This window comes from Cervus canadensis, chromosome 24 (assembly GCF_019320065.1).
Source record: "Cervus canadensis isolate Bull #8, Minnesota chromosome 24, ASM1932006v1, whole genome shotgun sequence".
In the NCBI taxonomy this organism is placed as follows: Eukaryota; Metazoa; Chordata; class Mammalia; order Artiodactyla; family Cervidae; genus Cervus; species Cervus canadensis.
This window is the reverse complement of record NC_057409.1, coordinates 42876942-42899186: the sequence shown is the minus strand read 5'-3', so window position 1 is coordinate 42899186 and position 22245 is coordinate 42876942. Positions and strand designations below refer to the sequence as shown.

Here is a 22245-nt window from a genome sequence, read left to right as displayed (position 1 = left end):
ATACATACAACTGTGTTGGTTATTTCTAAAGAGAGGGAAGAAAGGATGGGGAATATGTATGTATGTGTGTGTATGGATGGATGGATAAAAAAAAGGTGAACCATGACATATAAAATGTTTTATGCATATCCATCTGTTATTAGAAGGTAAATCTCTTCTGAATGCACATAGTTTATTATAAATTTTACTGACATAAAGGATGTGTAGCACACAAAAACCTATTTATTTTTAAATATCTTAATTGTATTCCAAAAAGAAATAGCAGTAACCCAAGAATGGATTTTTTAGGGCTAATTTTAACCTTCTATCAATAAAACAAGTTACTCAGAGTCTAAAATATTGGTTTCTTTTTGCCCCAGATATGTATGTCATAATTAGAACAAAACCCACTGGATGCGCTAGCGTTAAAGCAAGGGTAATTATTGGTCCTAATCTTAAAATTTTAGCTTATTTAATCATTCTTTAAAGTATATTTCTCTAAGTCTTCCTTTTTGTTTAAAGGTAGACTTAGAGATCTGAACCAGCTGTTGGAGTCAGGTGAGGGGTTAATCTCTCATTTGTATGTTTATTTGCTTGAAAGAAAATAGGTAGTTGGATTTGGGCCCAGAAAGGACAAGACCAGATTTTGCTTTTCTTTTTTTAGCCATGCCTTCTGCACGTAGCAAGTCCTTTTTAATGAAGTCACATAGGCTGTTTCCTGATGCCAGTTAATGAACTCCTTGACCTTAGTTATCTTAGGTTCCTAGATATTATGGCCTCTTTGCAGTATAGAGATTTTTTTAAAAGTATGACAGAACCCCTTCCTTTCTTCCTTTCTTTCCCTCTCTCCCATTCTAAGTAAATTGGAACCACCATTTCTTAGCTGATAATTTATTCCTGAATTTGAAAAGAAAATTGCATAAGGCTTTAAAAAAAATACCAAAGAATTCCTTACATCAGTATGAAAATACCTATAATAATTATCCAGTCTGACCATCTATTTTTCAGAAATCAGCTAGCAAGCAATTATGTCTGTTTTGAGATACAGTCACTTTTGGTATAACTTATGGAAAAATAAAATATATAAATTAATTCTGAGGGTTTCTGTGTGTGTACGTGTTTTGTTTTTTTTACATACTTGTTTCTTAAATTGAAGAAAGCTTTGTAGTAGTATTAGAACTTGCAGCTTCTGTTAATAGTGGCCTAAGTATTATACTGGTCATGCACCCCAGGGGTGGGTAACGAATTTCTTGGAGAATCTTCTCCTAAAAGTTAAATGGAGTAAAAATTGATTCCTTTTGGTGGGTTGTGGTCATGACTCGAAGAGGGGAGACTGGAAGAGGGGTGGGGGCGTGATGCTTTTTTTTTTTTTTTTTTTTTCTGTTAGTGTTTTGTTTCTCAATCTGTATGCCCGTTAGACAAGTTATTATATTTTGTTACTTTGTGTGAGATCTGTTGTTAAGTCTGTTTTCATGAAAGCAGAAAGGGAGTTAAACTGATTTTAGGTTCTGTCATTAAAAATCACAGTTATCAGATCATTAGTTGAAGAAAAACTGCACAGTTTTTTTGACTCTTAACTATAAATATATGTAATTTTTAAAAGTGTATTTTTGGTGCTGATGGGATGTAGGTGAGAGGGAATTTTAGATTCTCTTCTAGCAGTATAGAGGCTGAGAAACTTACTGATAATAATAATGCTATATAATTAATGTTGTGTTGAGAATTCATTTGAAATGTGATCCCCTTTAGGCCAGAGCTGAAACTTGGAGTAGGTACCTACTTAATAGCATTAACTAATGAATTAGCCTTTAAAAAAAAAAAAAAAGTTTATTTGTATTTCAGAAATACGAGGTTTCATCCTCAAGATCTATTAGCAGCATTGTGTCTTATGTGATTTTTAGCAAGATAAATCAAACAATAATTAAAAACCTGAGCCTCATTTGAAGGATGGTGTAAAACTTATATTAGGGGAAAAAAGGGCTAATCAAGAATGAAAGTTATCTTTACTAATTCTTCCAAAAAAAAAACAACCAAGCATTATTTAATTATAGAAACATAATATCAACTTCCTATCTGCTTTAAGGAATTGAAAACCATGTTGTCAGTAAAAATAGAGGGGTGTATGCCCTTCTTACAGTATATCCAAATACACGTGACCCTAAAAGTACTCAACATATAAAGTTTCCATTGTATCCAAGAAAGAACAATACACAAATAAAACAAATTTTAATGATGTAATTTATTTCTTCTTAAATTATTCTTGCCAAAGCTATCCATGGGTAGTATTCACTATTAATCAATAAAATATGCTTAACCAAAGCACTGCCTATATGGAACATTTCTTTTTTTTTTTTGGCACCTACTCCCCAGGTTTGTTGCTTATTCATTCTTTAAAGCCCAGCTCAGATGTTCCTTCCTCTAGAAGTTATCTTCCTACCAAACTCCCCCTCTTTCTTTGTGTCAGAGGTTATTCACTCACTTGTTCTACCTCTAAACATTTTACAAACCATTTTTATCCCATCTCTCAGACATGTTTGTGGGGGTTTTTAACCTTTTTTTGCTGTCGACATTTCTGACAGTTTGGTAAAGCTTACTTCGAAGTGATTCCTAGCTTCTCTGAATTGTTTTCAGTTCAGTTCAGTTCAGTCGCTCAGTCGTGTCTGACTCTCTGCGACCCCATGAACCACAGCACGCCAGGCCTCCCTGTCCATCAACAACTCCCAGAGTCCATCCAAACCCATGTCCATTGAGTCAGTGATGCCACCCAACCATCTTATCCTCTGTCGTCCCCTTCTCCTCCTGCCCTCAATCTTTCCCAGTATCAGGGTCTTTTCCAGTGAGTCAGCTCTTTGCATCAGGTGGCCAAAGTATTGGAGTTTCAGCTTCAACATCAGTCCTTCCAATGAACACCCAGGACTGATCTCCTTTAGGATGGACTGGTTGGATCTCCTTGCAATCCAAGGGACTCTCAAGAGTCTTCTCCAGCACCACAGTTCAAAAGCATCAATTCTTCTGTGCTCAGCTTTCTTTATAGTACAACTCTCACATCCATACATGACCACTGGAAAAACCATAGCCTTGACTAGACGCACCTTTGTTGGCAAAGTAATGTCTCTGCTTTTTAATATGCTGTCTAGGTTGGTCATAACTTTCCTTCCATGGAGTAACTGTCTTTTAATTTCATGGCTGCAGTCACCATCTGCTGTGATTTTGGAGCCCAGGAATTATGTTTTAAAAACACACTAAAGATTATAAGGGAGACTGACAATACTGAAATACAGTCTGTCCCTTACACCTCTCTCGTCCCAAGAACTACATATTTAGTATGTCTCCATGTATGTCATTTTATCTTTAGGTCTCCAGAATCTAGTGCAGACTTGGCACACTTGGATTTTTTTTTTTTTTTAAATTAGGAGAGATGAGAACCATACTTTTATCGTATGATCATACTACCTTTTCCCACCTGAATCTTGGTTTATTTAGGTTCTACCATTTGAATTTCTTTATAATTTTGTGTCAGTTCCATGTTACTTTAACAGTTTAAATTTTATATTTTTACTTTTAGGGAATACCACTAACACTTGTATTCTTTTCCAACCATTTGGGTTAATTGTCAAGAGCACCTGAGGACAGGGAAGGATTTCACGTCAATAAAACCTTTAGAACAGAAGATTGTCATTAGTTTTACTTTGATTTTACATTTACATTATGTTATTCAGAAAATCATTATGGCTATTAACTCAGAACTGTTTCAAAGAGATTTTTAAGGGCACTTGGAGAAGTAATGCCCAGCAAAGTTTAGTCACGCAGTGGCAAAGCTCAGCAAAAGATAGACATCTCGTGTCCTTCGTTTCCTTGCCTTTGCCCTTCAAAATAGTACAGACTTTGGAAAACTCATAGTGGAGCATATTTTTGTCTTTAAAGAGCTGGAATATCTTTTGCTTAAGGAAATTCTTTATTCACATTGGCTGTCTTAGAGCTTCACTGAGATGCCTGAGCATCCTGTGTGGAGCCTGGGCTGCCAGGGAGCCGAAAGCAACAGTAAACTCAGGTCCTTCCGCACTCTGAGATGCATAGTTCAAATCATGTGTCCTTGGTTGATGGCATTTGGAGCTTTGGACATAGCTTGAGATTTGTTTTCCTTTTTTGTGTCTATAAGTTGTTGTTTTTAAAGAAAAAAACTTACTTCTGGTGTTTCGTGACTTAAAAGTCTTGGGTTATTTATTCTGTGTCTAGGCCAAAACAACTTCACGAAATCCCAGCCTTTTACTGTCCTGACAAAAACAAGGTGAATTTCATTCCTAAAAGCGGCTCTGCTTTCTGCCTCGTCAGCATCTTGAAGCCTCTGCTCCCCACGCCAGATCTCACCCTCAAGGGCTCCGGCCACAGCCTGACCGTCAGCACCGGCATGGCCACCACTCTGCTGCAGCCCATCGCTGTGGCCTCCCTGTCCACCAACACAGAGCAAGAGCGAGTCTCTCGGGGGACGAGTACAGTCCTGCCCCCGGCCTCTCTCCTCCCCACTCCAGAGCCCATCGAGGAAGCAGAAGGATAGGTCCCAGTGCTGTGAGGCTGTACTTCTGGGCAACTGAGAACCTCCTCGCCCCCTTGGCAGCGATGGCATCGTGGCCCCTGGTTGGCTGTGACGTGCCCCAGCTCTTCCACACTGATGCGGCGCGGCGTGGCTGCTGGAAGGGAGCGGCCCCTCTGGAGGCCGGCCCTCAGCGCCGAGCCTGCTTTTGCTTAAAGCACCGGTTGAAACAAGAAAAAGGTATCATTCTTTTCCTTTTGGAGGGCCGATAATCACGTTTTTTGTTCTCAAATTAGACTTCTTTGAAAAAAAAAAAAACTGATCCCTGCAAACATGATTCCTGAAGGGAGACGTGAATGATGCTGCAAGAACCATCTTTTCTATGAAAATGACCATTTTATACCAATGTTACATTTTCTGGAAACGTAGCAAACAGGATGTTCTTCGGGGGCCTCTGTTTCTTGTTTCCCTTTCTAGAGGTGTGCTTTTCGCAGCTGTTTTCAGCTTTGGGACCAAAGGGATTGTTGACATTTTCCTAGCAATCTTAATCTCATGACTGTGTTCTCCCAAACAAGAATTGATAGGTTAATACCTTGAACAAGTACATATATAAAAAAGATAAAAAGCAATATGAGTACATTATGTGACTTACGTTTTCTGATGTCAGAAGTTTGTGCTTTGGGTGAAATATTTGTAAAACTGCTGTTTTCTTCACTACTCCTGTACACATTTCACCACGTTGTCAGAAAAATTATAATCTGGAGACAAGTGCTTTAATATGTTCTCACCCATCATTGGAACTTGGTTTAAAGTCAGCGAGCCAAAAGGAAACTTACCTGCCCAGTGTCGACTGCTAGCTAGGAGTAAGGAGCCCCTTGGATTTTCTGCGCAGTATTTATCACAGGAACTCCCTTCTGTCCCACAGGTGTCACTCTGCCTTTAACCGTCACTGTATCATAGCCCCAAGAGATCCTGAAAATGGCTGTGCATGGATTTCCTCCTCTGCTTTTGTGATGTTGTCGTCTTGTGGATTTGGTCTGGGTTAGTAGTTTGCCAAGAGTGTGATCCATTGAATAGCAACCCTTAGTCACAGAATCTTGAGACTGATGTTTCCTTTGTGGTGGTTGGCGCTGAGATATGTTGCCTATAGACTTTGCTAGTTTTTGCTCCAACATTCCACACAGAGGGGGAGAAAAAAAGGCCAGAAGGGCTTTGGAGCACAAACAGCAGGAACCTTTGAAGAATTTGGGATTTAGGCCGATCTTAACCACAAGCACCGCCAGTATCACATGAAGCAGACTTCATGTCTGGGTACGTGGTATTACGGAGCAGCGCTTTTTAAAAAGTTACAGCATTGTTGATGGAAAGCATCCTTCTGAGATCTTCATAAACTACCTTCTGATGCAATAATTTAGTGTCCCATACATATTATAGGGAGAGAGCATTTAAATGCTGTGAAAGGGATTCCGTTTAGAAGGTTAATGTCAGTTTGTCCAGATACAGCCCATCAAAGAAAACCTAGTGGTAGCAATAAATCTTCTGAAAGGACTTCTTATATTTAAGTACCTTTAAAACATCTAAATAATTAAGACTATGCCCTGTTAAAAAATGGAGATGTATTTAGGCAAATTAGGTAAACTCAACATTTGAATAGTCCCAGGCTTCAGTTGGTAGGCCTGATGAATTCTGGTACCTTTTCCGTCCAAAACTGATTTACCTGGAACTAGTACATTGTGGCTTCTAAATTGGAAAAGCTCAGTTATTCGAGGTCTAAGTGTTCTCTGGTGGGTTGGTTTTTGAGAACCTTGGTCATTGGACTTTACCATTTCACCACTGAGAACTGCTCTGTCAGAAATACAGAAGAAGGGTAAAACTGAAATCAGGTGAGCTGGTGTTGAAGGTTGGAAGTTAAAGATAAGGTTTCAAAAAAAATCCCCAATCAGTTTTTGGATTACCTGAATTCTGTTAAATCTCTGTTCTTTTCCTTGCCTCAGACTGACTTCTTTTGCCATCTGGACGTAGTCACAAGGGTGTTTTACTAAAATGCCACTTTGTATACAGTTTTTCTACTTACTCTGTTCACATTTGTCTAACACATCTTTCTGTATTCATATATCCTTAATCTAAAGTAATTTAAAATCAGAATGGGAGACAGTTTTAAGATACTATCATTTTCATAGTCTTATAGGTGGATCTTTTAATGTTTCGCTGTAAGGAGAATGTGAATTTGCAGGTAAATGAATTATATGGCAACCAGACATAGTCCTCGTGTTTGGGAGAAATAGAGCCTGAGGTTTGAAGGAAGGAATAAAGGTACAAGGTATAAAAAAAACTCTTAACTGCCAGTGCCAAAGGGCTAAATTTTAAGTTTATGAGCTTTATGCCGTCTTGAAAAAATACTGATCGTAGTCCATTTAGCTTTTATTTAACCTTGGTGCACAGGTGGTTGACTTTTTTTAAAAAATGGGTCTACTCTTAATAGAATGCATAATATTGTTTTCTAAAATTACATTCCATAATTATCTTGTTATTCTGTAGAAAACTGTACAGAAAGTAAGTAAATCAGAATAGCTTCAATGGAAATACAATTTAAATTTTTTTAAAATTTTGAATAAATTTACTTCCACTGCGGTAAAAGAAACAGGTGGCTTGTATATTTCAGCAGAAGGAAGCTATTCTCTGGTTATTAACTTTGTCAGTGTTGTTATTTTTGCTCTTAAACAGTTTCTTCCTTGCTGTGATAAAAATATACATTTACTGTTTCTGATCATGACCAAATCTGTGTTACTTGTCAAATTTAGATCTTAAGTTGTCATGGCTTTTGTGAGCAGTTATGTTTTTAAAATACCTGTTTTGCTTCTTTGATTAATATGATGAGCATGGATGCCAAAATTATTTTTTAACTAGATTCATTTTCTTTAAACTATTTCTGATATTTGTGACAAGCCAAATCAGCCTTTTAGAAGGTGCTGTTGCTAACTGTGGAGTAACTGGCAACAAGGAAGCCCCCCCCCCCACTTTTTTTTTTTCTAATGGTTGGCTTTTACTGGGAAAAGGTATTTTAAAAAAATAGCAGAATTTATAGCCTCCTCTGTGTCCATGATTAGGACTGGATTGTCAGAATTTTCTTTTGTTGAAGTAAAAGAAAAATCGCCACTACTGAATTTATTAAATACTACTCTGAAGATTCATTCCTTAATGCTTAGAATTTTGACATTTCAAGACTAGACCAGTGGAAGTGCTGAATTTGCATTAAAAAAGCTAAAATACTTAATTTCGCACTTTAAGGTTTAAGTTTTACTCTGCCTAAATTAGTGTTAAGCAGATCAGCTCTGAACAATATTTTGTTTATACAATCCTGTTGATGAATATAATTTATGTTTTTTAAAAGTCTTTATTTTTCATCTCTGTTAAAGCTGTGTAAATCTTTTTCAAATGCAATTTTTAAAGTTTTGTTTTTCTAACAATTCTCCCAAAAAACTGCATTTCCAGTGGTGATAAATATTGTTCCTGTGTGCTTATGTATTCCCTATATCTGAACACTTGTTGCTGCCTCACAAGAAAATAGAACTTTTATGTTAAAAATAAAGTCTGTTCTTCTTGAGTCTTTTTCTGTGTACTTTTATGAATATTGCCTCACATGCAAATTTCTTTTCAGTTATTTCTAGCTTGAAAAAACTTTAGTATATTCTTTTTCACAGGTAGAAAAATGAATTTGTGTTAAGAAGCAGGATATATAATATTCTCAGTTGTTCTTCCTTATTTCCTTGCTACCTCCTCCTTAACCTCCTCCAGAACTGAGAGCTCCTGGTATTTGTGGTAAGTGCTACGCAGACATTAAAATACAAGCAAGCATACTGAACGATGTACCTGTTTAAATTCAGTACTTTACAGGTTGTTAAGAGATTTAGCTGGGGGAAGTCACTTAATTTCATTGTAAATTACACATAAAGGAGTTTTTTCCCTTTTGGTAATTCATTCTTGCTAAGCCAGCTATATTCTTCCTTTGTGACAACCATTTATAGATGCAAGGCAGTTGTTTAGGCTGAGGGGGTTTAGTCTGTATGAAGGTTGCATGCAGTATAATCTCTTAGAAAGCAGGGTCACCTTTTAAGTGAAATAAGTGTCACCATGGCTGCCTGTCATAAAAAGTCATCACCAAGTTACTTTGTAAGAAATTCTAAAAATTATTTCTGGGGGGGAAAGTTAACTGTAATTTGGATATATATATGTGTGTGTGGATATATGTATGTATATATACATACACACACACACACACATATATATAAACACATTATAATGTAACATAGCATCAAATATGAAGAGAATCTCTCAAACTGGTGTAACATTTTCTCCCATTTTTCTTTTTTCTGTCTTTTCCCTCCACCTTTAAAGAGGTTGAGAGGAGAAAATTTAGATCTTAAGTTAGGTGTGCCTAACTTTCTCCGTTTATTTGATTGTTTGCTTTGATTCATTAATATTAAATATACCCCCTCCCCCCAAAAGTTTTTAGGTCTATAATGATTCTTTCCCTTTAATTTCTTCTAAGTGGCTGGTTGTGAAATACTTAGCATTCCCTTCCTAGGAGTTCCCTGCTGATGTATATCATTTTTTCCCTTGCTAAGATTGTTTGCTTTTTAAATATATTTATTTTAGACCTGTATTAGAATGGGCTTCCCTGATGGCTCAGACAGTAAAGAATCTGCCTGCAATGCAGAAAACCCAGGTTTGATCCCTGGGTCGGAAAGTTCCCTTGGAGGAGGAAATGGCAACCCACAGCAGTATTCTTGCCTGGAGAATTCCATGGACAGAGGAGCCTGGTGGGCCACAGTCCGTGGGGTTGGAGAGTCAGATATAACTGAGCAACTAACACTTTCACTTCTATTGGAACATGGTGAGATAACACAGGTAGGTGACTTCACAGGTGGTGCAGTGGTAAAAGAATCTGCCCACCAACGCAGGAGACTCGAGATGTGGGTTTGTTCCCTGGGTCAGGAAGATCCCCTGGAGTAGGAAATGGCAACCCACTCCAGTATTTTTGCCTGGAAAATTCCATGAACAGAGGAGCCTACCAGGCTCTAGTCCATGGGGTTGTAAAGAGACACAACTGACTGATGATATAATATAAATAACCTTTGTATCTCTTTAGTTCAGTGTTTTCAAACTGTTTCGGTCTTGAAATGAATTATATAGGTCCAGCTAACATTTTTTTTAAATGAAGTGTAACAAAAAATATAAGTATATTCAAACAGGGGAATAGTATTTGTATGTAAAGCTTTTGCTAGCCTTGAAAGTTAAAGTTGCTCAGTCATGTCAGACTCTTTGCGACCCCTTGAATATATAGTCCATGGAATTCTCCAGGCCAGAATGCTGCAGTCAGTAGTCATTCCTTTCTCCAAGGGATCTTCCCAATCCAGGGATCAAACCCAGGTCTCCCGAATTGCAAGCGGATTCTTAACTGGCTGAGCCACCAGGGAAGCCCTTAGAAGACACAGGGATACATATGTACTACGTTGTAAAGTAAAATACAGTTCTTACTGTGAGTTTTCATCAAAAATTATTTGAAAAATACTGTTGTAGATACAACTTTTGTATATATGTGTTTTGGGGTCTGGTATCTTAACACGGAGACTGCAGTCTTTAAGGATACTGTTTCTACTTCTTTTAACTATCTCCAAATTGCTGATTTTATTTAAAAATTTCTCTTCAGTGGTTTGCATCTTCCTCATACTGAGAGTTTAACTCCATATACTCTTTGTTTGATTTTATACAGGAGTATGGATGCATCATACCAAATAAATCATCATGTTTTGGAGAAGACTATCATGGAGCTCAGGGCTTCCCTGTCAGGAAGATCCACTGGAGAAGGGATAGGCTACCCACTCCAGGATTCTTGGACTTCCCTTATGGCTCAGCTGGTAAAGAATCCACCTGCAGTGTGGGAGACTGGGGTTTGAACCCTGGGTTGGGAGGATCCCCTGGAGAAGGGAAAGGCTACCCACTCCAGTATTCCAGCCTGGAGAATTCCATGGATGTATAGTCCATGGGGTCGCAAAGAGTCGGACACGACTGAGCGACTTTCACTCTCTATCATGGAGCTTTGATGGCCAAAAAACCAGGAGTCTCAGTTCCATGCCTTAAGCAGTTATTTTTGAGATCGGGCTCATTCAGAGGAGATCCAGAAAAAGCCCAAGATTTAGGGCCACAATTTGGGAACTAGTTCTGGCTCTGCAGGATCTTAAGCAAAGAAGTCACCTCTTTGAACTTCAGTTTTCTTATGTGATTTCAGGAAATGCTGATGACAGTGCTAGTCAGTTAGATGGCCAGTGAGTATGAAAATAACAAAACTGGAAGCAAACACATGTTATCTTCTCCTTTCTCTTTTGTTAGGTAAGTTTATTCATTCCTTAGAAAAGCCACAAGTTGCTGATCAGGGAAAATGATCCCATGAAATTCATTTTACCTTGTAAGGTATAATACAGTCAAGGGTGTTGAGCTGAAATCATAATAAAGGCAGGTAACTGATAGCTTTCCACGTTCCAGTGCTTACAGAAACCTAGGAAGCCAGATACTGCTAGTTACTGTTTTATAAATCACAAGATCAGAATTAGATTAAGTAACTTATCCATGGTCATATATCTGAGAAATGTCAAAATCTGGCTTTGAACGAAGTCTGACTCCACAACTTAAGACTTAGCCACAAAGCCTTACTGCTACTTCTCCTGTAACAGTGACATTAATAAAATATAAGTGTCCGGTACCATTGCAGATGATGTGCCCTTGGGTCATCGCCTTGTTTGTTCTTTGTGGTATTCACTGGTTCAACTGCTGGTCGTTTGGTTCAGAGGGCAAAGAGAAAGTAAGCTGGTTAAACACCGGTTCCTGACCAAGCAAGTTAGTGACACAAATCCTTAAGCTCTGGTTTTTAAGGTTGCTATAGCTGCAGAAATTCAAAAGAACTATTTTCTTTAATTTGAGAAGCGTATCTTTGAGGGGCTTCCCTGGTGGCTCAGATGGTAAAGAATCTGCCTACAATGCAGGACACCCAGGTTCGATCCCTGGGTTGGGAAGATTCGCTGGAGAAGGGAATGGCTACCCACTCCAGTATTCTTGCTGGATAATCCCATGGACAGAGAATAGGCCATAGAATGGCAGGCTGTAGTCCATGAAGTCGCAAAGAGTCAGAAACGACTGAGTGACTTTCACTATCTTTTCTTCCCCCACTATCTTTTTTAGAGAGGCAAAAAGTGGGACTTTCAATCACATTTTTGGTGAATTTTTTTTTAATGTGACTTTTTGAGGTAAAGACTTAGAAAAGTAATTTTTAGTCTGTTACTTTGCATGCTTATTTCAGACAGACAGTAAAATGAATCACCCAGATGACAGTTTAGTTCCTATGTAACATTAACAGGAGTTACCCCTAGATGGTCAGGCTGTGGATGATTTCTTGGTCTTCTACTTTTCTAGACTTTCTAAATGAGAGAGCATTATTTTGAAATGGAATAAAGAAATTTTTTTTAAAGGTAGAAACATGCCCTTCAAAATCTTACTTGTTAACACCTTATGTTTTACTTATTTTTTGGACGTTGAATGGTTTTCTTTACACCACTGAGTCTTGAATTTAGATGCCAAGGACAGTTCTTAATGAACTATTTCTGCGTGCATGCTTAGTCACTCAGTCATGTCTGACTCTGTGATGCAATGGACTGGAGCCCACCAGGCTCCTCTGTCCATGGGGATTCTCCAGACGAGAAGACTGGAGTGGGTTGCCATGCCCTCCTCCAGGCGATCTTCCTGACCCGGGTGTCAAACTCACGTCTCCTGTATCTCCTGCATTTCAGGGGGATTTTTTTTATCCACTGAGCCATCAGGGAACTCTTTAGTCTTCTTTTAAGTTGCACATAAAACATGGGAGAAGATAGAATATGTTGGGCTTATGGATGTGACCCATCCTAACAATAAGCATTTTTCTTCCCATCCTGCTCTGTAGGTTTTCTTTGGTATATTTAAACGAACCCTTATTGTCGTGTGTTTTAAATGCATTACTTTCAGTACTGGTGAGTTGGTTAATATGTTACAGTTTGTAGTTTAATGTAAAGTTAAAGCTTCCCAGTTCAATGTCTGCATCCCAAGATTCTGGGTCTGTTTCACTGCTCAAGGTAAGGAAATGCAGGGCCCTGCCAGTGCTATGGGAGATAGAAGTAACTGAATCAGTTAATCCCAGCTTTTTGTTCCTCCTTTCAAAAATCAAGTTAAATAATATAGCTTATATTTCACTGGTTATTGCATCCAGGCTCAAAATTTTGCTGTTTAGTATTCTGTATTTTGTTACTAAGAGTATTTACACAAAGAACATACATTCTATTATTTCCCATATCTTACAAAGTCCCTCCTGCATGAAATAAATTAGAAAGAATCAGTCTCACAAGGATATTAATTGCCCTGGTTTTATTTTCATTCTGTGGTATCTATATCATTCAAACTACCTTCTTAACTACTATGGTCCTGAGGTAAAAACCAAAGTTTTTGAATAGGGAAACAATAACTAGATTTGTATTGAACACTTTAGAAAATAAACTTTTTTATGCCATCTTATAATTTTATTATTAATAAAAGAGGCTCAGAAAAATAGCACATTCAAACTTCCTTTGTTCATACACAGTTAAGACCTTTACATTTCCAGATGGTCTGTAAAGATAGTTATGTGAAATATCCATGGTTGAAATACACTTTTTCATTGTGCAAATACTGAAACCTGTTTTGTTAAAACAGTTTGTTTCTAATCATATCAGACTTATGCTTTACAATTAATGAAAGATTTCAAAAAATACAAAGTTACACCAATTTGATCTTAATCTGCCCTAAAGTTGGTTGAAGAAAGATTAGGCAAATTTTGGTTCTTCTGGGGGCTTTTCTAAGTTTAAATGCATTTTTGTCTGGTATTAAAAAGTGTAAGATAGCTATCCCCCCCACTTAATATAAAAAGCATTCATTTATATTTTGATAAGTTGTTCTCAGCTCACCCTTGGTTAAGGTTAATTTATTTATTTATTGAGTGGTGGTTCTAGATTTAACCAAAGAGCAACTGATCACCTTTCTGTTCCCTGTTTATCCTGTCCTTCCTTTCACTCGCTACTGAATATGTGCTTGGTTTCCTATTACACCTATTTTAGGTATAATATAGCCAAGTTTCTGTTTCTGGCTCTTAAATTAATGATTGAGCTTCAAATAACTAACCTTGAGAAAAAATAAAAGTTTTAAATGTGCACTTCAAAAATGGAGTCTTTAGACTTGCTGAAGTTATAACTGGACTTTCTAAAGCAGTGTTGCTTTTGTGTTAAATGAGCAACTGGATACTCGTTGAAAGCAAAAATGTTAGAGAAACTTAAGAACTGAATAACAAAAATTCTCGTATGTTTCTATTTTTTTTTTTTTTTAATAACCTTTGCTCTTGGCAGGCTGGGGGGCAGTCTTCCCCTCTGCATCCTCGGCCGGGGATGTAGGCCTAGTGAGAGTGGTGGTTCTCCTCTGCACGCAGAGTCTCTGTTTACGCCATACCGAGGACTGCTCTGCGTGGGTGTGACAGAGCTCTACAAGTGTTTCCGAACTAATGCATCAGTGAAAATTAATAAGAGAAAAACGGCAAAACTCAAGACAGTTAACATTTTCTGAGGTACTCCCAAAGTTAAGAACTCAGAGTGACCATGGATATAGACTTTAGACTGTGATTCATAATCATGACCCTGGTGATGGAATTTCGGTGGAACAATGTACTATACTCTGGCGAATTTCACTGAATAAAAAGGGAGAATTACAAACTGCTTCTTAAGGGTTAAACCAAATAAAGAAATAGGAATAAGCACGTGAAAATATTTTAAGGAACGTTTTACAGAATCTTTTAAGTCCGTATTTCTGACCCTCAGTTAGGGTCTTTCTAGCCTACCCACTACTTGACCACAGTTGTGGTTTTCCAAAGAGCCTGTGGGCAGTTCAGATCGTAGTTAGGTCAGACAGTTGTGGTTTTCCAAAGAGCCTGTGGGCAGTTCAGATCGTAGTTAGGTCAGACTGCTATGGATGGGAAGTGGACTGTGATTTCCCTGCCCTAGTCCATTCCTAAGAAAATGTTTTTTCTATATACAGTGACTCAGAGATTACAAGCAATTCTCCTGTAAATAATAATTAAGCTTGCTTGGAACTAGGAGTATACTGAAGCCTACTGTGAACATGTTAGTGAAAATGGTCACTTATACAGATACAGTGGACCGCACAATGATGGAACCGGGAGAACTGCCTCAGATCTAAAGGCTGGGCAGGAAGAGAGAATAGGACACAGAGTGACTTGTGTCTACAATGGCTGTGCTTACATTAGCATATACTTCAGCTTCCGTTAAATAGCCTGCCTTCTGATACTTAAGACTCCAAACCTTTCAAGGGTAAGTTTGTCCTTAATAATCAAATAGAACCTCAGCTGATGTCACCCACAGAAAAGTGAAAAAAATCAAAGACTGCTTTACTGATAATATAGAGCTTTCTGTAACTTTGCCAGAAAGTATTCTGGATTAAATCATGTTCAGAAATACTGGGTAAGTATTGCACATCTGTTCGAGGGTGAGTTCATTAGATTTTTCCCTCATTCAAGTAGACGTTTCTGGGTAATTGCAGGAACACGACTGCAGTTGCCCAGGGAGTACCCTCCCCTTGTCTTCTTTCAGGCGGCATGTGAATACAGGGCGTTGTGATGGCAATGAGTGCAGACTTAGGCCTGAAGACACAATGAAGTACAATGTTGAAATACTGCTGGACAGTCCTGTGGTTTATGAGATGGGAAGAGTTTTCTGTTTCTACAGAGGGTGGACTTAGCAAATAACTCATCCTGCTACCTTACCAAAAAAAAATTCAATAATGAAACTGGAGGGTGTACATGATTTTGTATGAAAGAAAAGAACTGAGATACTACATTTTAGCCTCCAAGTGGAGAGAACAAGTACCGAGTTTTCTCTGTGATTTCATCAAAGAAAACTGAGTTCTCAAATCTTATTCTACCTTTCTAAAGACAAAAGTAGTCTTGTTTCTAGTGCTATGTTCCACAACAGAAAATTCCCCCTGCCAGTGTTTTATTTAAAAGCCAACCCCAAATCACAACCCAGTTTACATGCTGTCCTTTATCTACATATAGAAATCTCACAGCCAGCAAGGCAACTCATACATAAAAGGCTTTCCAAATAAATAAACCCAATCCCTATTGACAGTTATCCCTACCTGTTAGCCTAAGTTTTGGTATCAATTTCAGACTCAATAGTCTGTAAAGTTTTCCATATATTACCAACTGCTGCAGATCCAAGATATTAAATAGACACTTAATATATAGAAATGTGGTTGGTCCTTACCATCTGTCTAAAGTTGGCTGTCAAGTGTTAAATTTGCAAACACAATGTCTTCGTATGTGAGTGACAACATAAACTCCTTTCCACTAAGGCAGTAAGTTGCAAAACTGGTGTCTCAAGGCCATTCAAGAGGCATCGTAGTTTCAGTCAAGCATTAAGAAGTTCATCATCTGAGTGTCCAATAGCATCTGGGTTTGAAAGTGGATCCAAGTCTGCAAATAGATTGAACCAGGCTGACATGTCTTGGTTACCACTGTTGGGAGCTAGTAAAAAAGGAAAAAAAAAAACCACATTGAAGAGTCTCAGATTTTTTAAAAATCACATCATTGTACCACATTTATGATTTTAAAGTAGACACTGATTCTTTTGAATCAAATTTAAGACAACTGACAAGAGTAAACATCGATTATGTCTCCTTGAGGATAATTTTGAAAAAGCTAATGTAGATAGCTCATGCTTTGCTGAGGCTACTTAAGTAACTGCATGTTGCTCTGAGAAGGACTTGATTAAAAGTGAAAGGCAGGAAGTAATAGAAGACTCTCAGATAAGGCTCAAGGTTAAAAGTAACCTTTGTTCCTACACTTGCAAACTTAGTGCCTGGAATACGTATTTATTATCAAGGTATTCCTAAAATACTAGATGCAGGGGAAACAATCCCCTCATCCTGTCACCAACAGTTCTCATTTTCCGTTACAGTTGTTCTGTCTTTTCCATGTGTACTTTACAAATTTTTGATAAATATATTATGGAATGAATTGTCTCAAATACAACTTCCTGTTGACCAACTCTCTCCTTGTGGAGAATGGAAAATTGCATGTATGGATAATCTACAAGTAATGGGCAGATAGTCAAGAACAATACATTTATGCTGAAGGCTGGGACTAGTGAAAGACTGTTCAGTGGCACGGACAGTGGGTCATCTCAGAAGGCCAGGGGGTCCAGAAAGCTGGGCTGAGACCCAGGGGACAATCTGAAGACGACATATGAGACCAGAGACGCAGTGGGCAGAGGGTGGAAGGCAATCCAACTCGAGAGGCTAAAGCAACCTCCTCTTACAATCATGGCCATCACTTTACACAGTAGAGGGGGCTGGAGACCCCACGCCTCAGGGATCCAGACAGAGTGAAAGGCAGCCTTGTGTGACCAGTTCTGCTTCTGGGAACCCCAAGGGAGTGTCACTGATGCCCACACGAAACTCTGGCTCTGAGTCCTGGGTGTACTACCTACTAATAAGTAACAATGAGCAAGTCATCTAACCTTGAGTCCCCTTGCTTCCTCATTTGTAAAGATCATATAATTTATTATTAAACCAGGCTACTTGAGAGGAAGTGGGGCGGGGGGGGCTATTAATAATTAAACTTGAAGAACAGTGTCAAGCAGGACATGTGATTGTTCCGTTAATGCCTAAACTCCCTCAAACAGCTGTTGAGGGGTTCTGATGAGCATATGAAGATTGTACAGCATTCTACAAATGTGGATTGGTTTTATATTTATCTGTCACAATGGGAAATAAAGGTCTTAATTACGTTATTTTCACGGGGGCTCTCCTTGTGCACTTTTCTTGCCCACAGAGACTCTTAGAGGACAGCAACTGGAGGGTGAGTGAGTGAGTCAGGTGGTGCTGGTGGTAAAGAATCCACCCAGCGCAGGAGGCAAAGAGACGGGGGTTCGATTCCCCGGGTCGGGAAGATCCCCTGGAGAGGGGCACGGCAACCCACTCCAGTATTCTCGCCTGGAGAATCCACGCACAGAGGAGCCTGGTGGGCTACGCGTGGCACAGAGTCAGACACGACTGCGGCGACTTAGCACGCATGCATGTATAGAGAAAAAGTCCAAATAACTAATTTTCATACAGTAAAAGCGACCATAAAAATACCGACATCAAGAAACAGAACATGACCGCCCCTCAGAAGCTCCCTCGTGGCCCTTCCAGTCACTGCTCACACCACCCTGACCCAACCTCTCACCCAGCATCACAGATAAAACAAATACCCTTCGGGGCTGTGAGCAACAGTGCTGTCAAAACACCCTTCTGCCTCTATTTTGGTCAACAGGTGAATGCATTTCTGTGGGATGTGTACCTAGGAGTGGAAGGTACATGCACCTTGTGGTACGTGTATTTCAGTTTTAGCAGAAACTGCCAGTTTTCCAAACGGTAATAATAACTGACACTCCCACAAGTAGTGTCCGAGTTCTTCCATGTCCTTGTTAGCACGAGTGGCTTTCATTTCTTATTTAAGCTGTTCTGATAGGTGTGTAATGGTATTATTGCATTTTGGTTTTAGTTTCCATTTCCTTAAGGTGGATCAGCTAGTAAAGAACTCACCTGCAATGTGGGAGACCTGGGTTTGATCCCTGGGTTGGGAAGATCCCCTGGAGAAGGGAATGGCTACCCACTCCAGTATTCTGGCCTGGAGAATTCCATGGACTGTATATAGTCCATGGGATTGCAGAGAGTCGGACATGACTGAGCGACTCACTTCACTTCACTAATGACTAATGAAGTGGGGGGTACTTAATGAGTGAATTTTAAAATTGTTAAGAATTTTAATTTTTATTAAAATTCTAAGGCTTAATTTTATTGTAGCTTTTTGCTGAAAGCTTTTCCCCCCTATTTCCCCTCCACAATAAGCCTCAAGTATTACAGGCAAATAGCAGCGTTCCCAGTATCTCAGCTTTTTTGTGTTCACTGGTGAAATTTACTCACTTTTTTAATGATTAAACACAATTAAGTTTTAGTGAGTTTAAAAAGAGAAAACTAAATAGTCTGAATCCCTAAGGGTGTCTGTATTCAGAATTGGCTGCTGTGAATCTGTGATTTGCTTGGAATTGACGGATTCCCCAGCTGATTTATCCCAAAGTATTAGGAAGAATAAAACAGGATTCCATGAGCCCACAATGATACCTATCAACAAGTCAGTAGAAGGACAAGACAGAGCTTTTCTGTACAGTGGGACAACGACTAGTAAGCGCAGAAGGAATGATGAAACGGAAAAGTGTCACCTGGCAACAACCACAGTGACAGACGTTTCACGCAGGAATTATCAAGGAATGCTAAGTTAGTGCGTGAAACTTTGATAATCAGAAACAAGCCATTCTCACAGGTTCAAAATATTTTTCCACATGATAATTATTCATCATCTAGTGAATAAACCTGGCAGATACCACCTTAACCAAGTGACTGAAGTTAACAGCATCGTAGCATCGTAAGCAACGGGGCAGAACAGACACCGTGTGCCCCTGGTATGGTTTGCTAAGAACACACGACACCGTTCCCGTGCTGCCAGTCCTGACAAGATGCAGAACCCGAATCTATGAGACAGCCTCAGATAAACTCAGTTTGAGAAATATTCTACAAAATAAACCACACACACACACACACAAAGCCACAACATGGAAGGCAAAGACTGAGGAACTGTCCCAGATTCAGAGGCTAAAGAGACTTGACAACAAGTACAGTGTGATCCTGGGTTGGATCCTGGTCTAGGAAAATAATCTTTTTCTCTTGTTCTAAAATACATTATATAATTTATAACACTATTTTATTTTATAACAACTGAAAGAATCTGAATAAGATCTATACATTGGATAACAGTTGTATGGTAATGTTTAATTTCCAATTTTGATCACTAAATTGTGATTATGTAAAAGGATGTCCTTCTTAGCAAACAGATGCTAACATTTTTAAGTCTGAAGGGCATTATGCCTGCTACTTAAGTCTCAGAATAATTTCAGTTCACAAGAAATTACATATATCACACACACACAGAATAAGGCAAACATGGTAACATTTTGGGAAATCTAGGTGGGAATATGGGAATATTTGGTATTATTTTTGCAAGCCTTTCTGTAGGTCTGAAATGGTTTGAAAATTTTAAAATATTGATACTACAAAAATTTAGATGTCAGCCTGAAAGTGCCCCCACTGGTCAACATGGGGACAATTTGAGAACCAAAATGATTAAGTACAGTAGTGATTATAAACCACAGAAAACGTATGAATCCATTCTGACACTGAATACATATGTAAATGGGGAATAAGAGAGAGTTTTCTGCTTACTGCAGAAGGGATAGGCTCCTCACTCCAGTATTCTTGGGTTTCCCTGGTGGCTCAGGCAGTTAAGAATCTGCCTGCAATCTGGGATACCTGGGTTCGATCCCTGGGTTGGGAAGATCCCCCTGGAGGAGGGCATGGTAACCCACTCAAGTATTCCTGCCTGGAGAATCCCATGGACAGAGGAGCCTGGCGGGCTGCAGTCCACGGGGTCGCAAAGAGTCAGACACAACTGACGACTAAGCACGCAGCACCGGCAGGTAGAAGAAGCCAAGTGTCTGGCGTGTGAATGACATGTCAGTAAGGCTGTTTAAAAACTGTGATAAATGGATGAGTGGATAAACAAAATGTGGTACATCCATACAATGAAATATTATTCAACTTTAAAAGGGAAGGAAATCCTGTCACATGCTACAACATGGATGAACTTTGAGGACATTGTGCTAAGTAAAATTAGCCAGGTACAAGACGACAAGTGCTTGCATGACTGTTTACATGAGGTGTGTAAGGCAGTCAGATTCATAGAAACAGAAAGTAAAATGGTGGTTTCCCTGGGCTGGGAAGAGAGAATAGGAAGTCACTGCTCAATGGATACAAAGTTTCAGATTTTTCATAGCAAAGTGCATATACTTTACTGAACTGTACACTTAAAAATGGCTAAGATGCTAGATTTTGTTCTGTGTTTTTACTACAATTTAAAAAAAAGTGTGGAGAGAGTGCTAGGGTTGGAAAATCACCACTTTTCACCTGTAGCAGGACAGGCTGAATCAGGCAAAAAGCAAAAATGGATGCTAAACCTAAGTGGAAACGCTGACCAACAAAGAAGATCAGGATGTGTACAAGGCTTCACAGCGTCTTCCCGCAGACCGCTCAGTCATCGTCAGGGAGGATAGAGCAAAGTGGTGATCACATGGGAGGAAAACTGGACACCACCTTGGGTGAGTGGTCAATAGGAACAGCACCCATGTGCGAGAGAGGGACAGCTCTGAGCTCTTAAACCTGAGAAAGGAACATCACCTCTGTGTACTCCAGTCAGGATAATCTGAGCAGATATTCAGGAAAACCAACAGCCTAAATTTAATTACAAGAAGACCTCAAATCAAACTGAATAAGGAGCCTTCTATTGAAAACAACAGTGGAGCAGAGGGACGATATTCTTTTAAGATGCCCATATCCAAAAAAATCAAAAGTTGTGGAAATGTTTCAGATTAAAAGAGTCTCGTGAGATATGGCAAGTGCATACAGCGCACGACCACAGGCTCCCCCACCCCTGCCTGGCCAGGCAGACGCAGCACGGGGCTAAAGGGCATTACTGGGTCAACTCAAACAAGATAAGACACTTAGCACATTACAGACAAGCATGCTGGCACTTCTGACATCACAGCCGTGTTGTGGTTGTGCAAGAGAACACACCTGTGCTCAGGAAACACAGCTGCAGCTTTTAGGAGTGAAGGGTCACGGTGCATGTGACGCACCCGCAAGTGGTTCAGATAAAACAACGCACGCATCACACACACGCCTTACAAAGCAAAGGGGACAAATGCTGACAACAGGTAAATCTGCCTGGAGGTGTTCTCCGTGCCATTTTCATTTATGACATTTCTGTATGTCTGAGAAATTCTGTCCAATTAAAAAGTTACATCAACGTCAGTGACTAGGATTAATATGTATAAGATCCTGTAAGACAGGGAATGGGTCTATTTTCTATGTGTATCCTACATGGTAATTACAACATGAACCAGCTCTGCAGACAAAATATAGTTAGTACTCGATATATGTTGGCAATTACTATGTACAAGGTCCTATGCTACAAGCCTGAGTGCATTCTCTGTCAACAGGCATCTTGTGCACGAAGAGCATGTTCTATTCTAATTGTATTATCCATTATCAATAAACTTTAACACAAAATATAAAAGATTGAAGTAGAGGATATAGTTTACTATGGCAAGCCCACAAAGTCTAGTCATTACTTTCCACAGTCAGGGACAGCCAAATACAGCTTTCATTTTAATTCATTATTAACAAAATAATTTTCTGGACAATATGAGGCAAAGGCTATAAAATGATTCTTTTCTAAACTTACTTGAATTTGACTTATTATAATGGCAGATAATGTAAATAAATAACTTACATTTTGTTAATTTCTTTGGACTCTGTGAAGGCACTGGCTGGTTATCAATGTGTGAAAGAGGAAATTCTAATCCCCCAAAGGAGGCCCAGCCTGGGGAGACAAATAATAAAATTACACATTGTTAATCAAATGGGAAGTAGCATCAGAAAAACAAGGGAAAAATATC

General features: G+C 39.0%; 2 protein-coding genes across 6 annotated transcripts in view; one reads left to right on the top strand and one right to left on the bottom strand.

The window, feature by feature from the left end:
- The window catches only part of FAM117B (family with sequence similarity 117 member B), a 68205-nt gene extending 60091 nt beyond the window's left edge, over nucleotides 1–8114 (top strand). The window contains exon 8 of the mRNA XM_043445195.1: nucleotides 4216–8114. Coding sequence (XP_043301130.1) covers nucleotides 4216–4534 — 319 coding nt within the window. The 3' untranslated portion in view covers nucleotides 4535–8114. The remainder of the gene's footprint in view (nucleotides 1–4215) is intronic.
- Nucleotides 8115–10929: 2815 nt separating this feature from the next.
- ICA1L (islet cell autoantigen 1 like) overlaps nucleotides 10930–22245 on the bottom strand; it is a 62213-nt gene continuing 50897 nt past the window's right edge. For 4 of the 5 annotated variants that reach the window (XM_043445643.1, XM_043445645.1, XM_043445642.1 and 1 more), the window contains 2 exons: nucleotides 22080–22169; nucleotides 16019–16157 (listed from right to left, as the gene is read on the bottom strand). In XM_043445643.1, coding sequence (XP_043301578.1) covers nucleotides 16042–16157; nucleotides 22080–22169 — 206 coding nt within the window. In that variant the 3' untranslated portion in view covers nucleotides 16019–16041. Of the gene's footprint in view, nucleotides 11067–15897; nucleotides 16158–22079; nucleotides 22170–22245 lie in introns of those variants that run through there. The other variant, XM_043445641.1, reaches the window with a different exon arrangement.